The sequence below is a fragment of the Zeugodacus cucurbitae genome, chromosome 6, assembly GCF_028554725.1.
Source record: "Zeugodacus cucurbitae isolate PBARC_wt_2022May chromosome 6, idZeuCucr1.2, whole genome shotgun sequence".
Classification (NCBI taxonomy): domain Eukaryota; kingdom Metazoa; phylum Arthropoda; class Insecta; order Diptera; family Tephritidae; genus Zeugodacus; species Zeugodacus cucurbitae.
Window position 1 is genome coordinate 66676034 of NC_071671.1, and position 13339 is coordinate 66689372.

Genomic DNA, 13339 nt, shown 5'->3' on the forward strand with positions numbered 1-13339 from the left:
GCATATTTAATTTAAACGCAATGAAATGCATAAATAAATGTAATTAAGAATTGAAAAAAAAATACATAAAATTATTGCATTTTTTTTTAATTCAGGGTTTGATAAATTGTTATATTAAATGAAAAGACACGACATTCTGCTGATAAAGCCACGGCATCCACATTGTGCGATACTCAAGAAATAATTAAAAAATTTAAAGCATTGAAAAATTAGGCGATTTTTTAAAGAGAAAATACTCGATAGAAAGTTTTGAAGTCTTTTGTACATAGTAAGGTAAATTTTTTTCTTAGCTGCAGTAGAAAAGTTCCACAACTGCTGCAATGATTCCGGCGGAATGACTACATAGGTGAAACAAAAAAATCCAAAAGGTTTTTCAAGTTGAAGTTATTTCCTAAACAACGATCTAAATTATCAAAATGGCGTAGTTCTGAAAAAAAATCCTTTTTGGGTTAAAAAAATGGTAGTTTTTCAATGCTAAATTGACACATTTCAAGCTATGAAATTCAATTTCAGTTTCAATTTCCTCTTTGAAGTTATAATGCCAGTAATTTCAAAAAATATCGTTTCGAGAAAAACGCTTTTGAAGTTACAACTATAGCGGATTATACTTTGAACGGTCACTTTTTAAAACGCTGTCATTCTAAAACTATGCCAGAAACGCCCTTACCGCTTTCACAGAATACTTTTCAAAAGCATCAACTATCGAATAGTTAAAAAAATGTAGTTTTTGAAAGTGTTTTTGAAAGTGTCACACTGGTAAAGTCTCTTAATTCTCTGAATTCATCAACAGTTTATTAAGCAATGCAGCTTTATTCGAAATTTTGAATGTCGAAATCACTAAAGAGAGTACATTCGAAGAAGAAAGTGAAGTTTCATGAAGACAATTCACGACAAATCGTTCGTGTTCTTCTAGGCTGTGGCAGATTTTAAAGCAAAACCTATCTTTAACCGCTGTATCGAGTCCTCAATGGTAGTCACCTTAAATAATATAATCTGTGTTTTGTACTCATCATTAATGAAAGATTTGCGTTAATTCCATCCATTTCCGATCCGAATTCTTATTATGCTGATTTTATACTATTAATATTCATCCATGATCCATTTGAATCGAACCATATTATAACATTTTTTGCTGATACCGCACCAACCAACATAAAGCCATTCTTGGAACAATCTCACCATCTTGTTTAAAAGGCGTTAATAACTCGTCTATATAAATGTCTCCCATTATAAACATCAAATCATATTTTGCTCAAAAAATATCTTGCTAATATTGTATTTCGCCAACTCACGTACGCATCGATATAAGGTATAAAGTAAACTGCAGAAAGGAAGAATCCCATTTAGGCGTAGTAGGCTAGAGTTGTCTTACAACAGATTACAAACAAAATTTTATTATGGGCGCTACAGAAGATTGCTTGTGAGTAACATTGGGGCATGATGGTATACAAAAATCATAAAGCGAAGATTTGATTTTGAATTCATGAAAAAATGCTATAATACATTTCGAACAAAAATGCATACTCATTTTTTCATTGAATTCAATTATTATAATGATTGGATCGATTCAAACAAACGTTTGCAAATTTTCGTTCACAAATTATCAACGACTTTAATGCACTATGTTAAAAAAAAAAAACTATAAGAATAACGGTAAAAAATGTTGTTACCTGTTTTGATTTTCATTTTTAATATATTAATCTATAAGTAGCCACTTAAATCAAGTTAAAACATTGAACACAGCTTTTGCTTTAAGTCATCAAACTGGTGAAATTGCTCACAGGCAACGAAAGGGTTAAACATCTTAGCTGATGATTGAGTTACTGATTTTAACCGATTTCCATTCCAAACAAATCAGTTGACGTGTCAATATATAAAAGAGGTTTGAAAACATAGCGATTTGAATTGAGATGATCTTGAGATACTTCGAGGTGAGTACTGCTTGTCCAATTTATATGTTTTAAAGGTATCTTACGGATATTTCTCAAAAGATAAATACTACCTAATTATTTACTCAGTTTGTGGTTTCAATTTAGATATGACAGCACTGTGCAGCAACTGTTTTGTACTTACTGCAGTTACGACCAGGTTTCCAGCTAAAAACAAAGCTCAAAGCGCTAATACAAAAATACCACAGAACTTTTGTAGTGTTTTTTTTCTGACATATCATAACTGTATTTCTTCAATAGTCATAATCATTTCATTTATATATATGTTTTTGTTGTTTTTTTTTGTTTTCTTTTGAATTTATTTTTGTTTATTATGATCATATATATATATATATATTTACTACAATAAAACATGCAATGATAATAAGTTAAGCGTATGTTTATATGTATGTATTGTGTAAATGTAAATGTAAGTGTGTGTGTGTGTGTGTGTGTGTGTGTGTGTGTTGAGAATATATATGTATGTCTGCTTGTAGTTTTTTTCTTTAATTATTTGAATTTATTGCCTAGTAAATACTGCATTCTTGAGTATGAGATTGATCATTTCGGTTAACATTTACATATATTTATAAGAGTAGTTATTTTCAGCAAATTTCTGTATGTTAGAGCTTCAAGGCAGCCAATTGCGTTTAAGCAAAATGAATTCATCTTTGATTTATGAAAGTTTTTGTTGTTTGTTTTTTTTTACTATTTTTTGCATAAAATTTTTTGCTTTGTTTTGGGCTGAAAGTAGTTTATTTTTTTTTTTTTTACAATCACTAACATCTGGCAACAATGAAAGTATAAGTTTTTGAACAGTTTGAATATTTGATTTTTTTAAAAACATATGGTTAATTACAATATTTATGTTTATTGATCGCTGCGAGTTATGTTTCATAGCTGTAATACTCAGTTGTTGTTGCTTCATTTATTTATTTATTTAGTTTTTAGTAAAAAAGTGTCATTTCGCGGCTAATACTTTTGAGTTGACATAGTGACTGCGCATTAACTGCAGCTATGCGTTTTAAGTGGGTGTGTCTATGTGTGGCGGTGTGTGTTTGTTTCACTAAGTTTTTGTTTGTTGTAGTGTTGGTGTTGTTTGTGTATTCTTGTTTTTTTTAACGATATAAATAATTTACAACTAAATTATTTTTGAATTATATTTTTTAATGATATTATTTTTATTCAATATATTTACTGTTTTTCATTTTCATTTTTGGTTTTGTTTTTATTTTTATTTTTGTAAAAAGTGTAGCTTCTTTTGTGTTATTGTTGTTGTACAAGTTCAGAATTCTCTTTATAGTTGTCTTTCTTTTCGCTTTTGTAGATTTGCCATTTAACAGCGTAACTGTAATTGTTATGATAATAATAATATTTTAGTAATTTTTGTATTTGCTGTAATTTATATAAACGCTATTACATAGTCATGTATTTCTGTAATTACAATTTTTTATATTTTTTATAATTTTTTTATTGAATTTCACCAAAAACTGCCTGCACAAACACACACGCAACAACTGCATACATGTTTGTATATATTTTTGTGTGTCTGTGTTGTTAAGTAATTACATTACAGTTAAATACCTTTTAGTCATATAATATAATTCATGGAAACATACACAAATAACGATCTTCTGCGGCGGCACCACTACAAGTAGATATCTATGCCAATTTCAACATTTCAAATTACTACGCATACAAGTTGCACAGCATTTCCAATACAATTTGTTAGTTAATTTCAGTTAATTTTTATTAATTTAATTCTCTTTATATTTCATATTTATTTATATGTTTCACAAATTAATTTTTTACCTTCGTGAAGTTTCGTTTGTAGGCTTGTAAACAATGTATACTCGGCAAACGCTTTTTGTTTTGCTTTTTGTTGCACCATTTTTTACAATACTATATTTTCTCATAAATTGTTTTCAACAGCATAAATGGCTTTTTCACAATAACTGCTTGCCTCAGCACATTTACATGCAACACCCTTTAATTACAATTATTCTGCTTCTACGCCTTCGTCTACTTCAAAAAACACTAAAAACTGAGACAACAAAAATTCTGACAACATAAGTCAACAGCATTTATCATTTTTTTTTTTATATATTACTGCCTCACTTAGTTTATATAGTTTTACATTTATTCATTCATTTATTTATTTCATGTTTTTATTTAAGTATATTTGTGTCTACATGTGTCTATTTATGTATATATATGCCTATGTATGTATGTATTTAAGTATAGAAGTGTGTGTGTGTATGTGTGTTTAACAATTACAATTCGCATTGGGCGTGCCTTGAGGTTGATCTGTCAGTCGTTGTCCCTTTTGCCCAGCACCCACTAACGTCGGATCCGAGTCTAAACTCTCTGACATTTTGTCACAAATTATATCCACCAGCCGTTCGAAGACAGCCTACAAGAAAAATTTGTGTAATTTTATAATTAAACTTTTTGTTTTGATTTCATTTAACTCACCTTCACATTCACATTCTCTTTGGCTGAGGTTTCGAAGAACTCCACACCCAGCTGATCGGCCAGCTGTCGGCCACGCTCGAATGAGATCACTCGCTGGTCTTCCATGTCGCATTTGTTGCCGACAAGTATCACTTGTGCGTTGTCCCAGGAATATGTCTTGATTTGAGTGACCCTGTAAGATAATAAAACCAAAGAGAGAGAGAGAGAGGGTTTGGTCAATTGAATTTCAATATTAACGTTTTTCTATGTTCTATTACAGCTAATATTCAAATATTGATTATAGAAGTCGATTGACGCCGAAAAAGACCAACTAACTGAAGGAACTGAGAACTCTCTCGTACAAATTTTTTAATTTTTTATGAAAATATTTTCTCACAGTCCGAGTAAACATATTTTTAATGGTAGAAGTTAGAATTTTAATTCTATTCCAAGAAACTTTATCAAAGCTTGAGATTATGCCGTGATAACAACTGCTTCGATAATCGGATCAAAAAACGTTCAGAAATAATAGTTACCCTCGCTTCAGCGATATTTCTTGGTATTTAGTCATCTCCTGACTTGTTTTAATATTTTAATATATTCACTTTCAATTAGTTTCAGAACTACATACAACCTTCAGTATCATTTTCTACTTCAAAATGGCACATCATTCCTCCCATGTTTTTCTCATGCACTATTAAATTCTTTTTATTCCCATTCTTTACGCTTTGTCTCCCCCACAATTACTTACCAATCTTGTACAGAATTGAAACTCTCCTCATTTGTGACATCATACATTAGAATGAAACCCATGGCGCCACGATAATATGCTGTGGTTATTGTTCTGTAGCGTTCTTGACCCGCTGTATCCTGTTAACGAGAGAGAAAATGAAGTAAAAGAGGAAGGAAATTAGTACCGTTGAACGTATAAAAATAAATTTAATTGCAACTCAATAAATGTCTGTGCATTAACACTTTTATTGGCGACAAGTTGCAGTTTTTATAGTCACTAAATGAGGGAGAAAAGGAAATTGCAACAGAGTTGTGTGGGTGTTACGTTGGTCGTAAGGAAATGTGACATAAAGTATTTTTATAATGGGAACTTCAAAGTTTAATGTCGGATTTAAAGTTGAAAAGCTTTGTGTTCACCAAAATGGAAGCGTATTTTGAACATTTCCATATATAGTGTAGAACTATACGAATATATTTGGGTCTTGATAAAAATTAATAAAAAAAACATATTACATAATAGATAATGGTCATATATTGTATAAAAAGCCTACCCTCGTACTATTGCCAATCATAATAGATAATAGTTCTGTAGCAACAAAGCGATTACAAACATCTATAAAGTACTTGTAATATCTAATATAGTATGTTGCAAATCATTTAAGATACAAATTGAAATGATAACAAAAGAGGTAAATTATAAACGGTATGATTAAATATTGATATTATATACTATATCAGTATACTATATCAGTATAATACTATATACTATATCAGTATAAACACATATGTGTATTTATATATTGTCAGCCACTTGTTGCCATGCGGTAGAGAGTATGTTGGTAAGTGAAAAGCCAAACACCATTACAATCACAAAAGAATGACACTCAGTTCACAATCTGCATTAACTATGTAAACGTGTATTTATACCATTTTCCATTTTCTTTTCCTTCCACTTGAGCGCATGTAAATGCTGCGGTGTTCGGTAGCTGATAAAGTAAAAGTCAATAGGACAAGGTTAACTGAATGCGACCGCAACCGCTGAGGTTACACATCCACACCTTCACCGACCGCCGAGTGCATACTCATTTGCGTATGCAAATTTCAGCAGCTCAATGAGTTGGTAAGCAAACGGAATAAATATCCTTGCGGGAATATAAGGCGATCAGCATTAATAGGTACGAACTACTTACGGACCAATTTTTTACAGTAACATATTTAGAGAGTTATATGTGAATCGAACACTCCACTTATGACCTAATCGCAACAGAATATAATAATTAAAAACAGTTTCGTCCCAAATGGTTGATGGACGAAATATTTATAATTTCGTATTAGTTCGAATCTGTGGAAAATGTATGCAGAAGTTATCAGCCTGCCTACGAGTGTTGTATTGTTATTGCTAGTTGGATGTGGCAATTGTGAAGAAGTAATGTAGAACAGTATGACTAGTAATAGTACTAGAATAGAAATAGATTGCTGCTCATTTGTCTACAGGGTAATTTAAGCTGGCACTATATATACATATATATTATTTACTATTATTAAGGCAGTTTTTGCATGAGAAAATTGACAAATGGTATTGATATGAAATTACTATCCAAACGATTGCAAACTTAAAATAGCAAATTATGAGTAATAAATCGTATAAGTATTGCAAAAGAAGGAAATAAAATAATTGCTATTTATTTGCATGCTAGAAACAAGGCCTCTGCACTAAGTGGCTCGAGTGAAAAAGTTGCACATGTTGGTTCGAAAACTGAATCTTTTAGGAATTAAGGTTTGTAGGAAAAAATATTTAAAAGAAGCCGGAAGACAAAAAAATCTGTATTGGCCATAAGGAAACGTCTACTTATAGGACCTTCTACGAATATCTTAGTCTGGCTACTGGCAGGGTATATAAGATAGTTAAATTTTGATGTCTCATATAGAACATAACACTGTTTTTAGAGTAGATCATGAGATATGGCAAAGATACCGAGAGCTGAAGAGGGAAGTGAGACCCATTTGCAGACAAAAAAAAGAAAGAGGCCGAAATGCGTGAGTACGAAGAGCTTGACAGGGGTAATGCTCGAAAAATTTTGATAAGCCTTCTCAACATCGCGTTTAAGGTTCTGTCGAGCATACTGTGTGAAAGACTAAAGCCCACCGTCAACAAACTGATTGGATCTTATCAGTGTGGCTTTAGACCCGGAAAATCAACAACAGACCAGATATTCACTATGCGACAAATTTTGGAAAAGAGGATCGACACACACCATCTATTTGTCGACTTTAAAGCTGCTTTCGATAGCACGAAAAGGAGCTGCGTTTATGCCGCGATGTCTGAATTTGGTATCCCCGCAAAACTAATACAGCTGTGTAAGCTGACGTTGAGCAACACCAAAAACTCCGTCAGGATCGGGAAGGACCTCTCCGAGCCGTTTGATACCAAACGAGGTTTCAGACAAGGTGACTCACTCTCGTGTGATTTCTTTAACCTGATGCTGGAGAAAATAATACGAGCTGCAGAACTAAATAGAGAAGGTACAATCTTCTATAAGAGTGTACAGCTACTGGCGTATGCCGATGATATCGATATCATTGGAAACAACACCCGCGCCGTTAGTTCTGCTTTTTCCAGACTGGATAAGGAGGCGAAGCGTATGGGTCTGGTGGTGAACGAGGACAAGACGAAATATCTCCTGTCGTCAAACAAAGAGTCAGCGCATTCGTGTCTTGGCTCCCACGTCACTGTTGACAGTCATAACTTTGAAGTTGTAGATAATTTCGTCTACCTGGGAACCAGCAATAACAATGTCAGCCTGGAAATCCAACGCAGAATCACTCTTGCCAACAGGTACTATTATGGACTAAGTAGGCAATTGGAAAGTAAAGTCCTCTCTCGACGAACAAAAAACAAACTCTACAAGTCTCTCATCATTCCCGTCCTACTTTATGGTGCAGAAGCGTGGACGATGTCAACATCCGATGAGACGGCACTAGGAGTTTTCGAGAGAAAGGTTTTGCGGAAAATTTATGGTCCCTTAAACATTGGCAACGGCGAATACCGCAGACGATGGAACGATGAGCTGTATGTGTTATCCGACGACATAGACATAGTCCAGCGAATAAAAAACAGCGGCTACGCTGGCTAGGTCATGTTGTTCGAATAGATGAAAGTGCTCCAGCTCTGGAAGTATTCGATGCAGTACCCGATGGTGGAAGCCGAGGAAGAGGGAGACCTCCACTCCGATGGAAGGACCAGGTGGAGAGGGACCTGGCTTCGCTTGGTATAACCAATTGGCACCAAACTGCCAGAAGGAGGGATACGTGGCGCGCTGTTGAGGACTCGGCTATAACCGCGTAAGCGGTGTCTACTTATGTAGTGTCCTTTTATAATTACTCAACCGAGGATATTATTGCTACACTCTCTTCCGCCAGCATTCTTCTCTTAGTCATGTCAATTGGTTTGAGCTAAGTTCCCATATAAATTATCTACTTGTAATGACGTAAGATACTTCTTTCACAACCCAACAAGTGCATCTAACTCAATAGTTTATATAGTTCGCTCCGCATCTGGTCAAGGTCATAAATGATGAGCCATTAAATGGAAATAGTTGTATTAAAATATTTTTTTTCCTGCGTCGTAAATTCAAGCCAACAAAAAAACTCTTGCAATTAATAAAAAAAAAATGTTGCTTTGTACAAACTCATTTTTCATTTTTTCATTCGCTACAGAGAAAAAGAGAATTTTTTAAATTATTTACGCTTGTGTTTTCATAATTAATCACGGACATGCCGCGTCTACGCCGCGTTACTTTCTCCAGCACACTTTCAATTAATGAAATATTTCGCTTTCTTTTTCCTTTTTATACTTCCGTTTGTGTCACTTCATCTTCTACTTTTTTATGCTTTTATTCTTTTACTTGTTATAATATTTATTTAACTTCTTTTTTTGCTTTCTTTGTACATTACAACTCACCCAGATCTGCAGCTTGACGCGTTTGTCATGTCGAAACACAGTTTTCACTTTGAAATCGATGCCCACCGTCGACACAAAAGCTGAGGTGAAACTGTCATCGGCATAGCGAAAGAGGAAACTTGTCTTGCCCACACTTGAATTGCCGATTATAAGCAATTTGAACATATAGTCGAAATTTTGATCGGCCGCATCCTTTTGCCACTTGGGGTCCCCACCGCCAGCCATCTGGAAGGACATTGAAAAGGTTAACATTTTTGTTTTTGTCATAAGTATTCTATTGTGAATTAGAAGTAGGAAAATTAAGATTTAGTAAGTAAGAGATATAAGTATTTCACATGCTCTAAAGAAGTTATAATATTTAAGAGTAGATTAAAGATTTGGTTGTAGTAACTTTCGTACTTCAACAACTTTCTCACTTGCTCTTCAGTCACACTCCCTAGTACAGGCACACTTTAATTAACTTTATACTGCGTTTAAATATTAAATATGTAAATGTGTCAAGGATACACGTATCAATGCCATGCACACACACACTCGGAGACACTTGCACCAGCATTTCTTCATTAAACATTCCCACACGCAATTCTTACTTAACTCAAGTATGCCTGCACTCAAGCTTTTACTCGCTCGCTTACTCACTTCCTTACGTATTAGCTAAGTGTATAAGTAAATTGCAATACTCGTAAGCTCATGACAAGCGCTTAAATCCCGCAATGTGTAGGCATACACTTGATTTCCTGGGGCCTTAATGTGTAAACCTGTTGCTTCATTTCGATGTCTCGCAAATGCATTCGAAGGTACACGTACGAGTATAGATATGAATATATAGGTAGAGGCATATATGAATTTTTCAGCGGAACTATAACTCATTAAAGACAGATATTATCTCTAACCGGAAATTGTTGCAAAACGGTTATACAATGGAGTAGAACAAATATATTAAACGCTCTTTCCTGAATATTCGTTCATTGAAGCTTGGATTAAAATTCTTTTTTACTGTTTGAGATCTGATTTCACACTTCGGTTAACTTGAAACCTTGAGCTGAAAAATAGATTTAAAGAATTGGTTATGGGATCCATAAAGATCTGTGCTACTTTAATGCATTCAATTAGACCATCAAGAAATTTGCCTAAAACTGTGGAGCTTGCAAATAATAGCATGAAATCATCGACCAAAAACTATTCTTAGTTAATATCAGTTACAAAACACTAGGTTTAGAAAATCTCTCGACATTCCAAGTTCACTAAGAGCATTTTTCGGGCTCTAAAATCTTCAAGAACCCAGAAATTATAAAAAAATATGAACAAAATATTTTTCGTTTCTATAATGACAATTTTTCAGCTTGGCAGCACTAATTTGGACCAGTACTAATCAAAAGTGGACGAGTTAAGTAATAATCTCTAGTGATATCATTTTTCTACAATTTTATATTCACACATACAACGATATATAGTCTCTGTATTTTCTGTCTTCATATATTCTCAAGTATGCACTGCAAGTGGATTAAGTAGTCTAGTGAGCTCAATTCACCGAATAACTTGGCTTAGGTGTTAGTATGTCTAAACATGCTTGTGGTTGCTTGTCTTTACAGAAAGTGGTAGTTATGCTAGATTTAAAGGTTCCTGTTTTCTGGCTTCGTATGTGGCGTTGCATACAAGTTAAGCTAACCGCTGCTAAGTGGGTTAGGAGGTAGCGCAGGCAAACTCATTTAAAAGCAAAAGTATGAACTTAGGAAAATAGTAACAAGAATACATAACAGACAGAAGAAGATTATATAGGACTAGTTTATGTAGTGTTAAAAAAGTGCTTTGTGGCTCCAGCTTTTTATATTGGATTAATGGTAAAAATAATGTTAAAATTAATGGTCTCTTCACCTTAAATTTCACCTACATACAATTTGTATTTATGGTTAGATTTTCTGACAATTTTTATACTCTCGCAACAAAAGTTGCTAGAGAGTATTATAGTTTTGTTCACATAACGGTTGTTGCTAACACCCAAAACTAAACGAGTTAGATATAGGATTATATATATCAAAATGATCAGGGTGACGAGACGAGTCGAAATCCGAATGTCTGTCTGTCCGTCCGTCCGTTCGTCTGTGCAACGGATAGAACTTGAGTAAAAATTGAGATATCTTGATGAAACTTGGAACACTTATTTCTTGGCACCATAGGTAGGTTGCTTTCGAAAAGCCATAAATAAAGCTATGTAAATAAAATTTGGTATGAAGAATCGCACTATGAAGGGACATATTTGGATTTAATTTTTTTGGGGAAGTGGGCGTGGCCCCAATAGAGCTATATAAACCAAACTTTCTGCAGTCGTTTTTGTTAGCCACATCCTAATACAGTCCAAAAATGAAAGAAATCGGATAATAACCACGCCCACCTCCCATACAAAGGTTATACTCAATTTTTTTTTACAAAATGGAAAATGGGCGTGGCGTCGCCCACTTATGGGTCAAAAAAAAATCTCAGGAACTACGCGACCGATTTCAATGAAACTTGGTTTGTAATAGTTTCCTTACATCCCAATGATATGTTGTGAAAATAGGCCAAATCCCTTTACAACCTATATACCAGAACTTGGATGACGATCTGAATAGTGTACTTTACAATATGTAAAGTGAGCACTAGTGAAAATATCGGAACAGAACTTTGCAAAATACTTCTTTTATAGTGTGGCAGCCCATTTATAAAAATCGCCGAAATCGTATCATAGATTTTCAAGGCCCCATATATCGAACACGTGGACCTCGGTACTTCTAACCTAATATTAGGGTTGCCAACTTCCCATGGACTTTATACAATATATATGACGAATATGTGGATCAAATTGTGTATTATATAATATTAATAAAGTTAAATCAATAAATTAATAGAGTATAAAATGTTTGGTTACACCCGAACTTATCCCTTCCTTACTTGTTCTTGAAGAATTCTGTCACTTTTCTGTTGAAGTGAGTGAAAAACTATCCTCTTTTTTTGTAAAAATAGAAATAGAAAGAAGTTGCAGAAGACATAAATTTATTAGACTAGTTGAACTTCTTACAAATAATTAAATACCACAAAATTTCCAGAAACCTTTTTGGCATGCATGCAGTAGCATACATCTAAAGCAATTTACTACAACAAAATTATGCGTAACGCATAACGAGCCATGAAAATAGATAAGCTACTCAGCGTCAATTCATTTCAATTCAATTGAATTCAATTCCATTTACTCGCTAAAATATTCTGTATAAGTTTTTACGTCAACACTTGCAGCAGATGATTTCACTAGAGAGAAATGGAAAAGAAATAAATTAATTTCCCACAGTCAACTACGGTGAAATCTAAGCCAAAGTAAAGCACACACACGCGCACTCACACATACACCAACAAAAGAAAGGCGTAGCACTTAAGCGATTTAAGAGTACAAGTCTGCCAGTGCTTACATTTTGTTTTACGCGATTTTGTGTGAAAGTGAGAGAGTGTGAGTGTGCTTGCGTGTGTGCGTGCAGCGCAGTGAGTCGAGAAATGCATTAGTCCATTGTTATGCGTACACAATGAACAATGAAAATTTGTTGCTCATACGCCCCGCACATTGCAAGTGCGCATCAAGACGCAGCCGAGAAAATAAAGCCAATCGGCGGAATGTTGAGCAAACACGAAGAACAGCAAATAGTCAACATGTACAACAGTTTTATTTTTCTTTTCTTTTTTCTTACTTTTTTCTTGTCAATTTCACGGAAAAGCAAGTAATCGCTTGGCTTGTACATACATAGTAAGTGCGCACTGGGCAACTATTTCCACTTTAACTACTGGATATTTCCATTTTTTCAATCGCTACTCCTACGAAGTTCGAAACGCAGCGTGGCGTGTGGGAAGCGCTTGACAAATTGCTGGCGGCAGAAAACTTTAGCTTTTGTTTTTGTTTTTTTTTTTTGGCTTCTTCTGTATAAAAGTCCATTTCATAACTTGTGGTTGTGGCAGCACGAACACCGTAACGTACGAAGGTCACAAAGACAGAAAACTCGCGCTGTTTACGCCGCCCTTGATTTGCTTACAAGACATGGCGTACAATGTTGCTCATACGCCATGACCAACGCTGTTCGGATCAAACGCTTGGCCTCCGCTTTCAACACAATTTGCTCAAGGATGTTTTCAAATGTGTTTTCACACATATAGTGGCAATATGCATAATTGTGCGCCAGCTTGTCTGAGATTTGCACGCTTATTGTTTATACCACACATCACAACCACCATATTGATGATGACA

The 13339-nt window shown here is 34.3% G+C and overlaps 1 protein-coding gene across 6 annotated transcripts in view; it reads right to left on the reverse strand.

Annotated features, from left to right (window-relative positions):
• Nucleotides 1–2447: 2447 nt before the first annotated feature.
• Nucleotides 2448–13339, reverse strand: part of Rab3 (ras-related protein Rab-3) — a 29296-nt gene continuing 18404 nt past the window's right edge. For all 6 annotated transcript variants that reach the window (XM_054233879.1, XM_011183285.3, XM_029039895.2 and 3 more), the window contains 4 exons: nt 9076–9300; nt 5134–5252; nt 4404–4575; nt 2448–4341 (listed from right to left, as the gene is read on the reverse strand). In XM_054233879.1, coding sequence (XP_054089854.1) covers nt 4195–4341; nt 4404–4575; nt 5134–5252; nt 9076–9300 — 663 coding nt within the window. In that variant the 3' untranslated portion in view covers nt 2448–4194. The remainder of the gene's footprint in view (nt 4342–4403; nt 4576–5133; nt 5253–9075; nt 9301–13339) is intronic.